Source organism: Lipotes vexillifer, unplaced genomic scaffold (genome assembly GCF_000442215.2).
Source record: "Lipotes vexillifer unplaced genomic scaffold, Lipotes_vexillifer_v1.1 scaffold1048, whole genome shotgun sequence".
Lineage (NCBI taxonomy): Eukaryota > Metazoa > Chordata > Mammalia > Artiodactyla > Lipotidae > Lipotes > Lipotes vexillifer.
The window spans coordinates 1,158,539-1,176,370 of NW_006785351.1; the positions used below are offsets into that span (position 1 = coordinate 1,158,539).

Sequence of the window (17,832 nt, forward strand, 5' to 3'; positions counted from 1 at the left end):
AAGAGTGAGGCACCTGAATCACAGAAAGGAAAAGGCTTAACCCCCGCAACTAACAGCCAAGAGGAAGAATGACATGCAAAGCAACCCCCCCAAATAAAAACTAAAATCAAAACAACATCAACAGAGTCTGGTTAGTAGCATGAAGAACAGAGCAAGCAATAAAGGGTGCATATCATTCATGTTATGCGAAGCCCACATCTCACTGCAAGTTGCCCATAGGTCTGCTTCCCCTTAGCAGCTTCAAGCTGAGAAAGGAAACATGTATTCTTCTCAACTCGCTCTGTTTGAATCGAAGACAGTCTCCAGACCCAGGGTCTCTCTTTCATGCCTCTAAAATTCTAGGACTGGCTGGGGGACTGTGGGCTGGAGACTCTACAGGCTGGTCAGTGGTACTTCTGCCACCATGATGGAGCACGTGAGCTATCAGCTGGATTCTAAATAAACTAATGCTACACCCATCTACTCTCACGTGGGTAGCAGCACCTGGGAGGGGAGGGCATGAAGGCAACGCTGCACAGTAGGACTGGCCCTGTGATATGAGTCACCAACATTCCTGATTTCTAGAAAGAAGGTGATGTTCCCTGCTGGGTGGCAAACAGTCCAAGAGAACCCTAAGGACTGCAAAAATAAGTGAGAATAATATGCCTTCTCTGCCACCTGCCACTGTGGAGGAAGATGAGACAGAAAATGGACCAGGAATTCTCAAGCATGCATGAAATATGAAATGATAGTAATAATAATAATAATAATAATAATAATAATAAAGTGAGTCTCCAGAAAAGCAGTTAACTATCTGCTTTCACCTCCTAGAGTTGAAACTTTCTCCCAGACTTAGCCTGTAGGCACCACCCGGGTTCCACTGGTTCCACTGTGGTAAACCTAGTCCCCCCTCAACCTAAACACAAGGCCGTGGAAAAGCTTAATATTATTCTGAAGCCATCGTGCAGCTCAGTGCATTAGGAAAGAAAGCTCAACGTGCAAGGTTTGGTTAAAACATGACGTTAGCCTGGAAAAGGAGAGACCTCAGGGACCCAGGTCAGTTCCACTCTATTGTTTCCATCCCTATATTGCTAAATTGCACTCCTGCCCTTGAATTCTGAGACAGCCATCATCCGTGTGGAATCGCCCAACAGTGATTCATGCCCCAGCTCTGACTCTCTTTTATCCCAAAATAGGGATTTGTGCGGTCCTAGAGAGCTGTCTCGCCTCACATGAAGAGCTGCAGCTAAACTGAACAGAAGGGTTTTTTGTTCCATGGCAGGACCACTTAACTAGCAATGACTTCTAAACTCTGCCACCCTCCTCAACTATTCATGGGATCCTCATCCTTCAAAGGCAAGAGCCATTTAGAGGAACCAAATGATTTACTTGAGGACAATTTACTTGGGGACAACCTCAAGTTAAGGAACATCTCCATTCTGCTTTGTTCTTTGGGGTGTTCCTCCATATGCAAGGAACCAGCTGAGTATTTTGCTACACAGACGGATCCTCCACTCTTAACTCCCTTCTCATGGGAAAAAGGGATTGCTTTCTTTGGGGGATGGGGGACAACTCAAGCACCATCCAAAGAACTATGACATCCTTATTAACTCTGAAACATGTCCTATGTATGTCATCTGGCACACATTTCTCGGTTTAGCTTATCTGAAAGGAATTAGAAAAGTTGGATCTTAGGCAAAATAGGTACAAGATTTGACCAGGTGTGGCTTACACCCAATCAGTGGGCAGAGGCTTTGGCCTGGACCCTCCTTCCATTAATGTGGTGCAAATCTTTCAAACAGTCCCCCCCACAACGTGTGGGTGAAGCAGTGTGTAGCACAGATCACGTTCGTATGTTAAGATATATAAGACCCAGGCATCTATGTCCTAGTTACGTCCCTCTCAAATCTTTCTTTCAACCACAGCAATATAACCTAAATATTAAAAGCCATTTTATAATAAGTATTACAACACATGCTCACAGGTAGATGTCATCAGAACCAAGAACCGGCAGCTCTAAGAACCCAAATTATAATTGTTTATATGATATCAGAATATTTTTTTCCCCCGAGAGTATTCAGTTTGAAGCCCAGGTATCTTATTTCTCTCCCAACCAAATACCATGTAATAAACATACACTCTACATGCTTGGTTGATGGTTTATTGGAAATCAGCACACAGACTGAGAAATGGGAGAAACTTACAAAGGGCTACACTGATGCCAAGGAACATGGCACCCATGGCACCATGAAGGCATGGAATGTGCCATTTACAAGATACACACTGCAATTGACACAGATGATTTAAAAAATATATGTGCATAGATAAATTGTAAGTATGTCTGGCTGCCTAATGTACATAGAGATAAATATGCACATATCAATGTACTTCATGTACAAATGCATTTGAATCAGAGCAGTAATTGCAGAAGGAGTCCCTGTGCTTTTGGCCATGCTGTTTCAGCATTTCATTGTCTCTGTACACCCACGTACAACACCTCCATGGCTTCTGCTTCTCTGATAAGTAACTAGAGGCAGTGATTTCACTGAGGAAAGAGACCAGGTGTCATGAATACCACAATAAGGCAGACTCGTCCACACAAACATCTAAGTAATGAGGGGAAGACTCATTCTTCATCTGGCACTGGAAGTTGGAAAGAACTTATCCTGGATTGGATAACCTCCTGGGAAGGATGTGATTCATAGACAAATAGCATGTGGGCTCTCTCAGAGGCGCTGTGGAATTCTCAAAGAACTAAAACAGAATTACCTGGCTTGCTGAGAAGGTCAGTCTGGAACCTTACCTGCAGGTGGCTATAAAGTGATGGCAATGACTAGAAGCACATTTTAAGACGTGCTTGCCAGTTAAAAGGTTCTGAATTTGGCTTGGAAAGGGAGGCAAGTAGCTCGTTTAAGCCATAATCCAGACAGCTGGGGCACGTACAAAGCTAAACTTGCACTCAACTAGACAGAGAAGTGATAGATCACCTACAGATTCTGATGCATTTGCTCATGCAAACACGATGTGGAGATGTGTTAACAGCCATTTTCATAAAAGACAATTTCCTGAACACTCTGTTTCTACTCTAAAGAGTCTCCAAGAGAATTACATTTGTTCAGGGGGGAAAAAAAAAAAAACCCAAATTCAGTTAACTTCAAAATCCAAAAAATAGAATACTAATGATAATATCTCAATCTAGAGCGGGGTTTCTTGACCTTGGCATTATTCACATTTTGGGCCAGATAATTCTTTTTTGTGGAGGAATATCTTACGTATTGTAGGACGGTCAAACACATCCCTGGTCTCCATCTAATAGATGCCAGGAACATCCATCCCCCTACAACTGTGACAGCCAAAAATGGCAACTTTACTGAAATTGAGAACCAATGACCTAGAACAAGAATGAATTTACTTTTTCTTCCTAAGGAACTTGAGGTGTTTTAAAAGTATTAGCTCATTATAACTCACAGCATTTTTAGGAAGCAGATGGATGGCAAGTATTACCTTAATTTCTGCAATCTAGAAGTCTAGGCTTCACACAGATTAGGTGGCCAGTCTGATCATATTGGACTCTGTTGGCCTCCTATACCATTTGGAGGCTCAAAGATAGAGTCTCTTTGCTGGATGTAAACTTAATTATATTATGCTCACTTCTCTGTTGTTCATGATTTTTCTCTCCAAATTAAAATAAAACCATTGTTACTTTCTACTCAGGGCAAAGTACAAGAGGGAAAGGTTATCTGTTTCCATGGGAAACCAGATAACCTTCAGCAGGTGTGCATGTCCAGGTTCTAGAGTTCCAATTCCAGGAGGCCGTGTTTTCATTTTCCACAAGGGAAGAAACATAGAAGAAAGAACACAGCAGAAAACATCAGGGGGATAAATTCTTTCACTGGTTTTAAAAAACAAAACCATGAGGGTTCCGATGGCTTTACTAGAAGTGTCAGTCAACTTCTCTGGATGTGTTACCTCCTCTCTAACCATGTGTCCTATACATAAACTTCTCTTAGGAAGCCAGTGTCCAGGGCCTTAATATGATAACCTTCCACCAACCCAGAAAAACACCAAACTTCCCATGAGGGGCATAATAAGAATATGTTAAAGGGCTTGCTGCTAACTAATGTCATGGCTGAATCTACTGTTGTCCTTGACACACACAAACACATACAACTAAGCAAAAGAATTCAAATCTGTGGGTTCTGAGCCTCAAAAAATGGGGATTGCTTAGCTTATCACAGATCCTGCTAAGATATCAATGCTGATGCTATGCCACAGAAAATATCTGTAACCCATAAGCCAATTTCTTTCTTCTTGGATATTAAAATGTTCTCCAACCTTCCAAAATAGATAATCCAACCTTCCTAAAAGGGCCTTATTTTTCTGAGATATTAACTCTTGCTTTCATAATCTCATCAAAAATAGGAAATTGAGAAAGTGTCACTTTAGGTCACTCCAAAAGAATTATGGACCCAGGGTTATTAACTATTGCTTCAGTTGGTGCCCATTTTTGTTTCTTTTTTTTCAAAACTTCATTTTCTTGTCTTCTCTCTATTCTTCCTCCTCACTCCATCCATTTTGCCCAACTCTGCTGGTGTAAAATATGAAGAATTCCAAGTATCTCGAAATACTTGTTAATTCCTCACAGGCCCTAGCCCTACGTGATTTTTATGAATTATGCTTAAGGAAATAGGAGGCCAGGCATATATCAACAAACAGGAATATTTAGAAGAGGCCTAAATAAAGATACTGAAGGAGTGCTATCCACACAAAAGCCTCTAGAAGGAATAAGATTTACTTGCAAAATATCTTCCTTGCAGTAGAAATGAGTATTTATATTTAGTAAAGCTTCTGGAAAAAACTCCTGCTTCAATACTGAGGATATAAAAAGTTGCCAGGTTCCTGAACTCTAAACTCAACTAAAATATATTTTCACTTCCTAACCTCTTATTTAAAACTTGCTATTCCAATTATTATTTACCCTTCGGAATCATCAAAGAGCTGGTATACAACATTATAAACACCCTATGTGCAAAACTGAAACATTTTAAAGTTCTCCCTCTATCTGTGTAGCGATTTGGGTTGTGTTAAGAGCAAAGAAAAGACAGAAAAACCCACTTATAACTTTTCCTGTTAAACCATTTATCTTTTAAAATTCCATGCTATTGCACATATACAATAGTATTTTCTTTTGTCTCTGTTTTAGAAAAAGCACTACAAAGGGGTTCCTCTGCATATTATTTCTAACAACTTAGGCACCACTGGAAAGCTTAGCTCAAATTTTCCATACTAATTTACTCTGTGCTCAGAATAGTCACGTGAAGTTTAAGCCACCAGAAAAATTCCTTAGAAAACTGTAATCACATACTGATATTCCAAGAGAGCCAAAATAATTCTTAAACACAGATGAGGGGGTTAAAATGCTCACTTTTCTCTTTTCAAGTGCTTTAGGAAAGAATAAAAAGTTAGGGATTTAGTAATGAAGGGAGTCCACGGGGCCCTTCTAAAGACTGTTCATAAATCATGCTAAGCCATCTGCGATGCAGATATATCAGGGACAGGAAAAAGTCATTTTGATATATCTGTTTTACATTATGATAACCTTTGCAAGAGTATCGAATGTGTTTTCACTAATGTTGACAGAATTGTACTTCTTCCAAAGAGACAAGTGAAAATGTCTGCCTAGCAGTACAATTCAACTAGTGTTGCTGGGTCTGAAATGCTTAATAATTGACCAGACGGGAAAGAAGGAAACTCTCTGGTTATTGAACCTGTTAGCCTTGATCCTTTGTCAATCATACCATGATGAGAAGAGAAGGAAACACACACACACACACACACACACACACACACACACACACACACACAACCTCAAAAAGCAAATATGCTCTCCATGGTTACCTAATCTGGAGTGCTGGGAAAAAATGAAACTGGATTGAATTCTACATTGTCTTATCATATCCATGTTTACAAAGCCCAGGCCCCTCTTCATGCATGATTCCATTTAAACAAAAGAAAGCTGTGATGGTACAGCCCAGTGACTTGGAGAACTTTATGATAACGAATTAGAAGCATCTAGAAGCTCACAGAGGACATTAGTGTGTGGAGCCTTACATGTCTCCAATAACAATCTACCACAGGGTAGAAAGAGGACTTATTTTAGTGGGCAAACAGGCGGGGAGGTCAAAGACACCACAGACCCCCAAGTGTTAGAAATTAGATTTAAAAGTCATATTATGATCTAACAGATTTAATTTGTGAACCTTTAAAGTTGGGGCATCAGTTTTCTTAGATATGTACCCCACAGCCAAAATCAATGCATCTAGTTCATTATGGGGAGAAATATCTTAATCTAACTTATTTAATAAAGGCTTATTGAATAAATAAATACTTATTTAAAAAGAAATATTTCTGGTTTTCCCTTTAAAAAAAAAAGCACCAACATGCATGCCTTCCATAGCATACAAACACCAAGGCTATATTTTTTATGCATTACTGATTATTTTTTTCACATGTGGAAATTAAGAACTGGTGGTACAAGGCACACCTCCCAAATATATTATGTTAGCCTAACTCTGAAATTAGTGATACAGTGCACATTTGCTAAAATAAAACCAGGAGTACAGCACACGACTGATACTGTAACAGAAAAACTGGAATCTGAAATCATTTGAATTAATGACTGGCAATTTTCTTTGTAGTTTACATAAAGAAAATCAACACAATAAAACAGTAAAGAACGTTAACTATAAAAAATGGACAGCAATCACCGTAGTTGGCTTTGCAGACCAGAACATTTTAATAAGATATTTAAAGAAGAGTGAATATTCCTTCAAAGAATGCATGCTAGTAGATGACCCAGACATCATGTGATAGGAACAGCAAAATAGATAAGGACAACAACTTTATATGAGACAGACTAAATGCCTGAACCCCAAGGGACTATCTCAAAGTATTAAGTTGAGCTTACTTATTAGAATCTCTGAAAGGAGAATTTAGAGGTCTCCTCATCAAAACCAACCAATTTACCTATGTCCAACTTAAAGAGACACATTAGTGCAAACCCTCAGACAAGTCCATCTTATAAACAGCAAAACACATTGCTTTTTGGAAATGAAAAGAAAAACCCAAAGTCGCATCAACAGTAAAGAAGACAATCAAATACATAAATCAACCCATCCATAGCCTAAAGAATTAAAAGAAAACCCCAGTGTAGGAAAAGCACATATAAAAATGGAGAACATTTCCCCCAATTCAAAGAAAAAACTAACCAGCTGAATTGGGAGTTGACGGTGAGTTAGCTTGGCTTCCATGGGCTGACACGTTGGTAGCAGTGACAGCTGTTTTGGCAGCATAAATATTGGCTTCCTCTTGAAATTTACCTATGTTCTTCTTGTACCGGATTCGTTTATTTCCAAACCAGTTTGATACCTAGAGAGGTTTAAGAGAAGACGAGAAAGTTACCAGTTCATCCTGCACAAACATCACAGAGGAAAAGGAAGAGCTTATGAGATGGTTGAAGAGGTAGGCTAATTGGTCTCATCCTAGCTCTGATTCTGCAACATCAGTTAAAAGATCTGAAGGAAGGGCTTGGAGAGGAGCAACTATATAAAATGAGATTCTCTTGCTTAATATAACACAATCTAGCAAAACCACTGTGACAAAGATTTTTCTAGGGAGGAGCTGTTCATTTAACTAGGACCCTTGTAGTTTAGGGCAAGCATTTAACATCTGCTTACCTCTTAAGTACAGGACACTAAAATAAACCTAGCATTTTAGGAGAAATGCCTGTTACTTACCAATGCTAAAGCTGACTTTGGGCAATCAAAATATACAGACCTTTAAATATTCAAATAAATCTATATCAACATATGGGTGCTTTCATGGATGGATTAATTTCACATTTTTATTAGTTAAATAACTTTAATATGGACTAGATTCTTAGCTGCATTGTACTACTGACCTTAGGATCAATATAATTCAATCCAATAAATTTCACTAAGTATTCTGTGCAAAGCTTGGTGTTATCTACATGAGGAAAAACTGAAGCCTAGCACTGATTATTCCTTTGAATTCCAGGCTTTAAATGTTAACACCAATACACAAAATAAACGTAATTTACTTTCATTTGTTAACCTATTTCCTTCATGTGGCTCACAGCGGCTGTCCTGGCTTGATTCTATGCCCATTCTCTTTATACCAAGACCTCCGCCAGACACAAGTGGAGACACAGCGAAATTCAAGTTTTACTCCCATAATCCTGCCTTAGGAAGCAGAGTTTTATACCCCGTATTTCAGATGTGATTTCAAACTAAAATACTGTGGTTTTATACAATTACAAAACAAACCATGAATTTGGTGAGAGAAGGAGAAGTCGGTAACACACGTACCACAGCTTACATGTAATTAAATTTACCCCAACAATGGCAGATAAAGAAAATTCTTGCAAAACTACACTTGTTTTTAAAGTGCATTAGCTAAATTTAAAAACCTTATAAGGCTATCCCTCATAGACCTATACAGCTCATACTGCAGCAGAAATGCCAAGCCTCTGTTATAAAAATCAAAACATAGCATTGCAATATTAGTAAACAAGAGAGAAAAAAACTCAAGAGAAAATGCTTTATTTATTGTAAATGCTGGTGCCTACAGAAAGAGAGTAAAACTGGAAGAGGAAGGGCATTTCTGGGTCCATTCAGGGGCCACTGCCTATCTAATTTCACTCCCAAACTCATGCTTTTCTTGATGTAACTTTCACTATTCATAGGAATCAATCATCACTGTGGTTGGGTTTTGACTTCTAAGTGGAACAGAGAGAGAGGAAAAGAGGCAGGGAGATTTTTTCTGAGGTAACTGGATGAGCTGGAAGAAAGGGGGAAAGATGAAGGAAGTTTGGAATGACTTTTGAGGAGGAAAGAAAATGCCTGTGCTCTAATAAATTGGCTACATGAGAGAAGGTGAGAAGGAAGAGGGTGGAGAAGGGACAGGTCCTGGGATGATTCCTTTCTACAGGAGAATAGATGCTCATGCAGGGAAGATGCTGGGTCAGTTCAGGCATTTCCTGCATCGTCCACTAGGGGGATGTCATATGCCCTGAACAATGTATAGAATCGGTGTTTTCATTTATTAACTCACTGTTCAACAATCATTGACAAGGTCTACTATGTGCTAGGCACTAGGGATACAGAGACGACTGACTTACTCCGAGACAGATAATGCAGAAGGAATCACTGATTCTCCGGGGAAAGTTTGGTTCACATTTTGAACATGCTAAGTTTGAAGAGCCCGTGGGCAGAGCCATGGTGAAGTCCAGTGGGAAGTAAGATATATGAGTTTGGCATTCCAGGAGAGAAGTCTCATGGGGATATTCAAAGAGAAGTATATTTGCAGCTGTGAGCACGGAGGGGGCCACTCCAATTCACTGTGTAGAACAGTGCTTTTCAAAGTCAAGTGTGCATGGAGGGCTTATGAAGACAGATCCCTAGCCTCCTCTCCTTTCCACCAGAGAGTCTGATTCAGGACTGGGGTGAGACCCAAGAAATTTTTTTTTAAATTGAAGTATAGTTGATTTACAACATCGTGTTAGGTTTAGGTGTACAGCACAGTGATTCAGTTACATATCATATAAAAAAAAAAAAATATATATATATATATATATATACACACACACAAATATATACGTATATTCTTTTTCAGATTTTTTTTCTCTTATAGGTTATTACAAAATATTGAGTATAGTTCCCTGTGCTATACAGTAAGACCCAAGAGTTTACATTTCTAACAAGCTCCCAGCTGATGCTGCCTTCTGTAGATCACACTCCACGCAGCACTCCAAGCACTAGAATAGAGGAAGGGCTGTCCTGGGATCAAAGGAGAGGATGGTCAATAGATGGGTTTCTGTGTCTGAGCATATTTTTGTTTGGGAATCACAGGAGGACTCACTAGCAAGTGGATTTTAAAAGAATATGTGTCTTAAAAAATAATTAAGGACCATGGGCTAGAACATGATGAGATGGGGGCTAATGAAAGAACAATACTTTTAGGATAGGTAGAGATGGCAGATCCTCTAAGAAGACTGAGCAGGAGTGGCCCAAGAGGAAGGAGAAAACTCCAGAGAGAACAATGTCAAGAAAGCCAAAGTAGGAGAATTTCAAGATGGAGGGTGATTATTAACAACAACAACAACAACAACAACAAACCAAAACAGGGCTTCCCTGGTGGCGCAGTGGTTAAGAATCCGCCTGCCAATGCAGGGGACACGGGTTCGAACCCTCGTCCAGGATGATCCCACATGCTGTGGACCAACTAAGCCCATGAGCCACAACAACTGAGCCTGTGCTCTAGAGCCCGCGAGCCACAACTACTGAAGCCCACGTGCCTACAGCCCGTGCTCCGCAACAAGAGAAGCCACCGCAATGAGAAGCCCATGCACCGCAACAAGGAGTAGCCCCCGCGTGCTGCAACTAGAGAAAGCCTGTGCCCAGGAACAAAGACCCAACTCATAATAAATAAATTTAGTTTTAAAAAAACCCAAAGCAACAAACAAACAAACAAAAAACAAGAGAGATACAGTCAAAGGCATCTCCTAGATTTGAGAACTAGAGATAGAGGGAGATTTAATATATCATGTGGTCCAACCAACCATGACTGGAGATGGGGCAACTAAGATCCAAATAGAAAGAGTAAGTTCCTAAAATCCCATGGTTGACTCAGCATAAACATGCTCCTAGCAAATGCTCGTTCTATGATATCATATTGTCTCCCACTGGAACTTGTGTGGCAATGGTAGAACAGTCTGGTTATTGTTGGGAGGAAGTGATGTGATGGGGAAGGAAGAATGGTATCGCCCTGGGATGGATAGGGGAAAGAGAAAGGTGATACAATATATGTAAATAATCATTTTAATGGACACACTATTTGCACCCTGGATTTCCATAATGAAGGATGTGAAGGTTGCTGGAATAGGCCAAGATTCCATTTTTTATTCAGATACAATACAGACTAGATCCTGAAGAGTTCATTCTATTTTCAATAGGGATTTGGAATTCCAAATCCCAGAATTTGAATTCAAACAATATAGTGATTTTCAACTTTAGCAGCAGAAGATTCCATGACCGAAATTCAGTTTGTGGGTTAGTGATATGGTTTATACCTAGAAACATGCAGCAAGCACCATAAAACATCAGTTCTCTTTTCTTGTGGACAGTGGGTTTAGATTTAGACAAGAATGGTTAGAAACCTAGATAAAAATCAGGCCACCTGAATTAGACCACTGATGTTCTGCTTTCCCAGGGTTGCCAAGACTGGAAATGACCTTCCGCTGGGTCCAAGTACCTGAGGAAGGTCCAGGTTAAAAAGGAGACGATTCTTTCTGCCTTGTCTGAAAGGAGGTTTCCAAGGCTGCTGCAAAAATCACACATAGAGGGCTGGGGAGAGCCCGGCAATCTCTTCATTGCAGATCCCCTGTGTGGAGTTCTTTATTTTGACTAGACCTTTATTTTGACTAAACACAGGATGATGGGATCAGCACCCGGCGGGGAGTAGCAGAAGCCAGGATTCAGCTCAAGGAAGTACTGATGCTCAGTTTATACAAAACGGCGTCTACTTCATTTACAAAATGTTAAGTGAAGTTTTTCACTACGGAGGCCTCTCCTCCCCAACTTCCCCCTCACCCTTGCCCTTTCTGGAAGCACTAGTACATTTGATTCTCTTGCACGTGACATAATTCTGAGGAAAGCTTTCTCTGAGAGATTTCTTGACTATCCCTACTGGTCTCAACTAGAGACTGGTGGTGGTATTTGAGGTTCAGACCGAGTCAGAAGTCTGGATGGATCCTTTGTGTGGCCAAAATGTAGATACATATAAAACTTGCTGACTTTTCTACTTCATATTAATGCCGAACACTCCAGGTCCATAAAACTTTAATGTCACGTATCTTTCCACGTCAATAGGCACCTGTTACGGTTATTGCTCTTTGGGGGAAGGGGGCACTCAGTGACATTTTGTGCAATCATTCCAACGCAAGCATAGTGACACGTTAAAATTCCTACACTCCATCAGTTACAGAGTGAGGACATCAAGAGAGGACGTTTGAGTCCCTTTCATTGGAAAGTTCCATTCACTGACTCATAAAGTTCCTGGGTTGGGCAACAAAATGGGCCAAGGAATTGAGTATGCTTGAGAAAATAACATGAGAAATTCAGATGGCTTTCCAAGTACATGTAGAATTCTTCACCCATTTGAAGCAACGGAGAGCTCAGAAGAACCCTGTCCCTGTTTTTACACTGTACTTAGTCTTCCCCTACTTCTGCTGGTTCCTCTCAAGTTTTTCCAGGTACTGCCTTGGGAACCCTCTTATGCACATCATGTGCTGACCTTGCCATTTGAAGGCTTAAGTTGATGGAACTTACAAGGCATGAAAGTTCAGCAAAGCAAGACCTCCAAGACTCTGCACTGTGACTCCACCAGGGCCAGGCTATGGGCTGAGCCCTTTGAGGGCTTCTTACCTGGGACACTGTGATGCCACACTTCTTGGCTAACTCCTCTTTGGCTTCCTCACTGGGGTAGGGGTTGCTGAGATGGGAATAGAAATATTCATTCAGGATTTCCGTCGCTTGCTTGTTGAAATTCCGTCTCTTCCGCCTTCATAAAGAGAAAGGAAACAACAACGACAACGGAAAAAAAAAAAAAGTTCACACCAAATACACATAAAAAGGGAGAGGAGAGGATCTACGTCTGGGAGAAGACCCTTTTTTGAGTGAAAAGTGAACAAGAGGAGATTTGAGCAAAGGGGTTGGATGCTGAAAGCAGTGCTGAAAGCGTTCTTTAAACCCTTCATTGTGTACTGTCGGGACACTAAGCAGAAGAACCATCACATGCATTTTACAAATGTTTATACAGAGTGGTGAGGGGCATGAAGTTTCAAAATCCCACCATCTTGGTTTTGAACCCTGGACCAACTGAATACCAGCTGGGTGATTTGGGATGCCTCTCCGAACTTCAGCTGCTTCAAACGACAGTCAAAAGAGTCAAACTGACCTCACGGGGTGACAGGGAGAAATCAGGTCATACACAGAGAGGACTCAGCACAGTGCCTGGTACATGACAAATACTAGGACTTAGTGGGGATTCTTCCTACCAGGTTCCAGGCCTTGGGCCATACCCCTCAGAGCCATCAATTCAAATTATTTACTTTTCACAACTAGTGAGGTAGCTATGGTTATTCCCATCTACCAATGAAGAACTGAGTTCAAAGGTCACTCAACTAGTAGGTTATAGGGCCAAAGTATCAATTCAGGTCTGCCTGACTACAAAACCCAGCCTCTTTCTTGTATACAGATTGCCTCCTGGCAATTACACAGAGACTCTGTAGCCATACGTTAAAAATAAATTGTCTGGACTTCCCTGGTGGCACAGTGGTTTAGACGCCATGCTCCCAATGCAGGGGGCCCATGTTTGATCCCTGGTCAGGGAACTAGATCCCACATGCATGCCGCAACAAAGGAGCCCGTGAGCCACAACTAAGGAGACTGCCTGCCTCAACTAAGACCCATAGCAACCAAATTAATAAATAAATATTTTTTAAAAAGTTATTTTCTCTCTGTTCTATCCCCATATAGGTGCATGCAACATTTTTAAAAGGCATGGGGAAGGGGGGTGAGAATGGATGGAAATTAACCCCCTGACTACTTGACCTCCCTTGAAAGGAGAAAAGCAGCACTTTCTAAGCAGGAACAGCTGCTAAATGGTAAAACATAAGCCCAGAGAAATCTTTTTAATATATAGGTTGCTAAAATGGAGAAAACCACTTTTTGAATAAAAGCATTTTTCTTCCTAAAAAAAAAAGTGCTAATTGAACCAATTTAAAGTGAGAACCACTTTGTTGCCTCCTCCCTGCTAAGGCCTAAGGATAGCTGGAGTTTGCTTAGGGATGCCTGGCTCCTTGCAGATGCTGGCTGGCCCTCCTTGAGGGGGTGGGGTCTCTATCTTTAAATTAGCTCCATTAGCACTTCTGCCTTTCTAGCTTTTATCAAAGGCTTTTCCTTATGGGGAAAAAAAATTTCCAGAACATCCCTGGTTATGCCAGGATATTGAATTTTCTGATTTAAGCCAACAGAAAGCACCAATCGCCTTGCTAGACAGGAAATTCAGCTAATATTGTATTTTCCGGGTCCCACTTGGATTAATTAACATAATAAAGTGCCTGATTTTACCGGATGAACACCATCTGTCCATAGGTATTAACCACATCTGCCCAGATTATGCCAAGCCCAAGTCACCCTCCCAAATCATGCTGAGTTTCTGGGTCACCCAGCATCAGAAATTGGGCAGATTGGATTAAAAGGCCCAACTAAAAAGGAGGCGTGTATTAAGAGCTCTTGCATGATGGGAATTTGAGGACGGTAGCCAAGTGGCTAACCCGGTCTCCAAGTTAGTCTTTGGATAACCTCTGGCTTCCTCTTGGCCTAAAGAAAACAGTTGTTTTAGGCCTGGGGAAGTGGCCCCTGAAGGCTCCCCTAATTGGGAGTTGTTTGCATTAGCATTACAGTGTATTTCTTGGGTCTCTTCCAACTGAGCTCATAGGAAGCCTCTCTGGAATGAGCTGGGGTGCAGGGATGGTGCAGACAGCTGTTCCCGGCTCTCTCCTCCTGGTGACGTGCAATCTTCCTTTAGGTGGTCTCATCCACTCAGATGGATGCACTTATCACCTTGGGCAGTGGCTGTCTCAATCTAGGGCCTTTGAAGCCCAGAAGTAGGATTTTGCAGAATTTCAAGAAACCCAGTAAAAGTAATATAATTCTGACGATAAGGTTATTTGAACTAAGACACCTGGTTTCTTTGCTTTGGCTGGAAGCGTTTTCAGCTCGGTGAGTTAACATGTGTTATTTCAAGCCAACCAAAAGCTCTGATCATCAGTTATCCAGGTAAACTTAAGAAATGTGGAAGTTGATTAAATTTTAGGGATGGAACCTTTCAAATCACAGTGACTCAAGAGTGAGGAGTGTAGGCGCTGTGCACATATGTTGCTAACCACCAAATGTGTTATCTCTGACCAAATGCCTCTCCTAAAAGCCAACACCCCATTTACTACTGCATACCCCAGACACTTCCAACAAACTCTGTGTTTCTAAGACTAGTATCACATTTCACCCAAACCAGCTCCATTTTCTTTTCTTTCCATATTATTTAATGACATCACCATCGATACAGAGTTCATTGTATTTGCTAATTTGTTCGTCCATTCATTTGTTTGTTTATTCCTTCAAATATTTGAGCACCTAGCATGCGCCAGCATCTGGGAGCGATTCTCAATTCTTCTTGTTCTCTTACTGGATAAACACTCTCTGTCCATAGGTATTAACCACATCTGTCCAGATTATGCCAAGCCTAAGCCACTTTCCCAAATCATGCTGAGTTTCTGTGTCACCCAGCATCAGAAATTGGGCAGATTGGATTAAAAAGCCCCAGTGAAAAGGAGGCGTGTAATAAAAGCTCTTGCATAATGGGAATTTGAGGAAGGTAGGCCCCAGAGCAAGTCTTACCAGTTCTATTTTTCAAATCTATCCCTTTGGTTCCATCCTTAGTGTCATTGCTATTTTTGAAATGGGTTTAGAGGAGCCACAGTCTGTCATATAATGGTCTTAGTAGTGTTGTCCAACAGCACTTTCTGCAATGAGGAAAATAAATGTTCTCTGTTCTCCAATATAGCAGCCATCAGCTGCATGTGGCTATCGAGTGGCTGAAATATGGCTCATATAACTGGAGTGCTAAGGTTTTAAATTTTATTGACCTTTATTTTAATTAATTTAAATTTAAAATCAAGAAGCCACAGACTAGACAGTGCAACTCCATACTGATGCTTTCCCTAAATCATGGCCAAGCAACCCTCCTAGAAGGAGAGCATGGACTCACAGCCCTGGTGCACACCATCAAAAGCAGGAAATGGCTCCAAAACCTCCTGCTGTAGTCTATTCCATCACATACCAATGTTTATCTTAAAATAAGAATATTTTCCTCCAAATATTTGAGTAAAATGGGGAAGGTTTTTCATACTTATTCTGTATTTCCCCAGTTTGAGAAGCACACACCTCAACAGTGGTCTCCTACCGTTTCTTTGAATTCAGCTCATCTTCAAGAAAATCACTAGAGGAATTCCTCCAAACCATGGATCTGATCATGAAAATAATAATAATAATAATAATAAATAATATATAATATACTGAACCTTACTATATTATAGCTGAATTACGGTGTGAATACTATGTTCCAGACACTATACTTTTTTAATATATTATCTTATTTATTCTTGTATAGAATTATCCCCATTTTAGAAACACAAAAACTGAGTCCTAGGGAGGATAAGCCACTTTCCCCGGGTCACAGAGGTAGTCAGGGTTGTAGCAAGAATCTGAATCCAAGAAGTGCAACTTGAGAACTTACACTATAAATTACTATATTCCCTCCTTAAACAGCTCAGAGTTTCTGCTGCTTCATAGGACCAAGTTGAAATCTTTGCTGGTACAGTTAAGGTCTTTCAGTGGATCTAGCCCCTCCCTAGTGTCTCATTTCCCTCCAGTCCTACAGATGCTCTACATAATTTCATCCAGCTACATCATATGCTTCTCCATTCCCCAAAGACACTCACGGCATTCATGTTCCCTTGCCTTTTCATACCACCCTGTGTATTTCTCTCCAGCAGCATTTGCCACAAGTTTACATGTGTCTTCCCAACTAAACAGCAAATCCTCAAGGGGAGGAGCCATGTTTCACACATATTTGAAATCCCGATGCCCAACACATAGTATGCATTCCAGGAAGTAATGCCTGTTGAAGTTGAATTATGCTGTTTACTTTGCTTCTGTGATTCCTTCTATTTGTTAAACATCATACTCCTCTGAGATTCAGCACTGTCTGCCTCTCCCTGATTTTCGATTCTCTCTCCCCTTTGGGTAAACTTGGCAGAGGTACTTCCTGTGATCATGAGCAGTTTTATGCTGTTATAAGAGCACCTGTCCCGGGAGGTTATGAGCTCTTGAAGGTGGGACCCACTTTTACATGCATTTTTTCATCTTTGTTATTCCAGTGGCTAATACAGCATTTGACAGAGAGTAAAAACTCAGAGAAGTAAATAAATCTAAATACAGTGCCAGTTTGGCCAGACCTTATTGGACGTCCTTTCCTCTTTCTTACTGTCCCCTTTGCTAATCATTTTAAGTAACTCCATCTACCAGGGTGAAGTGCAGAGGTGTACTTCCAACCACGTGCTTAGGTTCTTATTGTTTTCTCTAGCAAGATGTTATTTTAAAAAAACAAAATAAAATTACCGTATTGCTAGAAAACCATTAAAAGGGTTTACAAGTTCTCTCTCTCAAAGAATTATTGTAGTCCTGACAATAAGCTTACCAAGTTTTACAGCACAATGCTTGATATAAAGCTGAAATAATAAATGTTGAGTGAATGAATGAATGAGTGGAATTTTTAAGTTAAACTTTTCTGGCACTGTAAGGCAGACAAAAAGGATATGACTTGGGGCTTCTCTGGTGGCGCAGTGGTTGAGGGTCCGCCTGCCGATGCAGGGGACACGGGTTCATGCCCCGGTCCAGGAAGATCCCACATACCGTGGAGCGGCTGGGCCCGTGAGCCATGGCCGCTGAGCCTGCGCGTCCGGAGCCTGTGCTCCGCGACGGGAGAGGCCACAACAGTGAGAGGCCCGCGTACAGCAAACAAAAAAAAAAATAAAAAAAAAAGGATATGACTTGAGTGGACAAAACCTGGCCCAAATGCTCAGCTGGGGAGTGTGGAAGGCAGAATCCTAAGGAGATATGTAAGATTCCACCCTGGGGTACATCTCTTTCC

The 17,832-nt window shown here is 40.9% G+C and overlaps 1 protein-coding gene across 2 annotated transcripts in view; it reads right to left on the bottom strand.

Annotated features, from left to right (window-relative positions):
• The window catches only part of PBX1 (PBX homeobox 1), a 286,417-nt gene that overhangs the window by 25,822 nt on the left and 242,763 nt on the right, over positions 1-17,832 (bottom strand). For both annotated transcript variants that reach the window (XM_007457398.1, XM_007457399.1), the window contains exons 5-6: positions 12,483-12,618; positions 7,248-7,407 (exon numbers count right to left, since the gene is read on the bottom strand). In XM_007457398.1, coding sequence (XP_007457460.1) covers positions 7,248-7,407; positions 12,483-12,618 — 296 coding nt within the window. The remainder of the gene's footprint in view (positions 1-7,247; positions 7,408-12,482; positions 12,619-17,832) is intronic.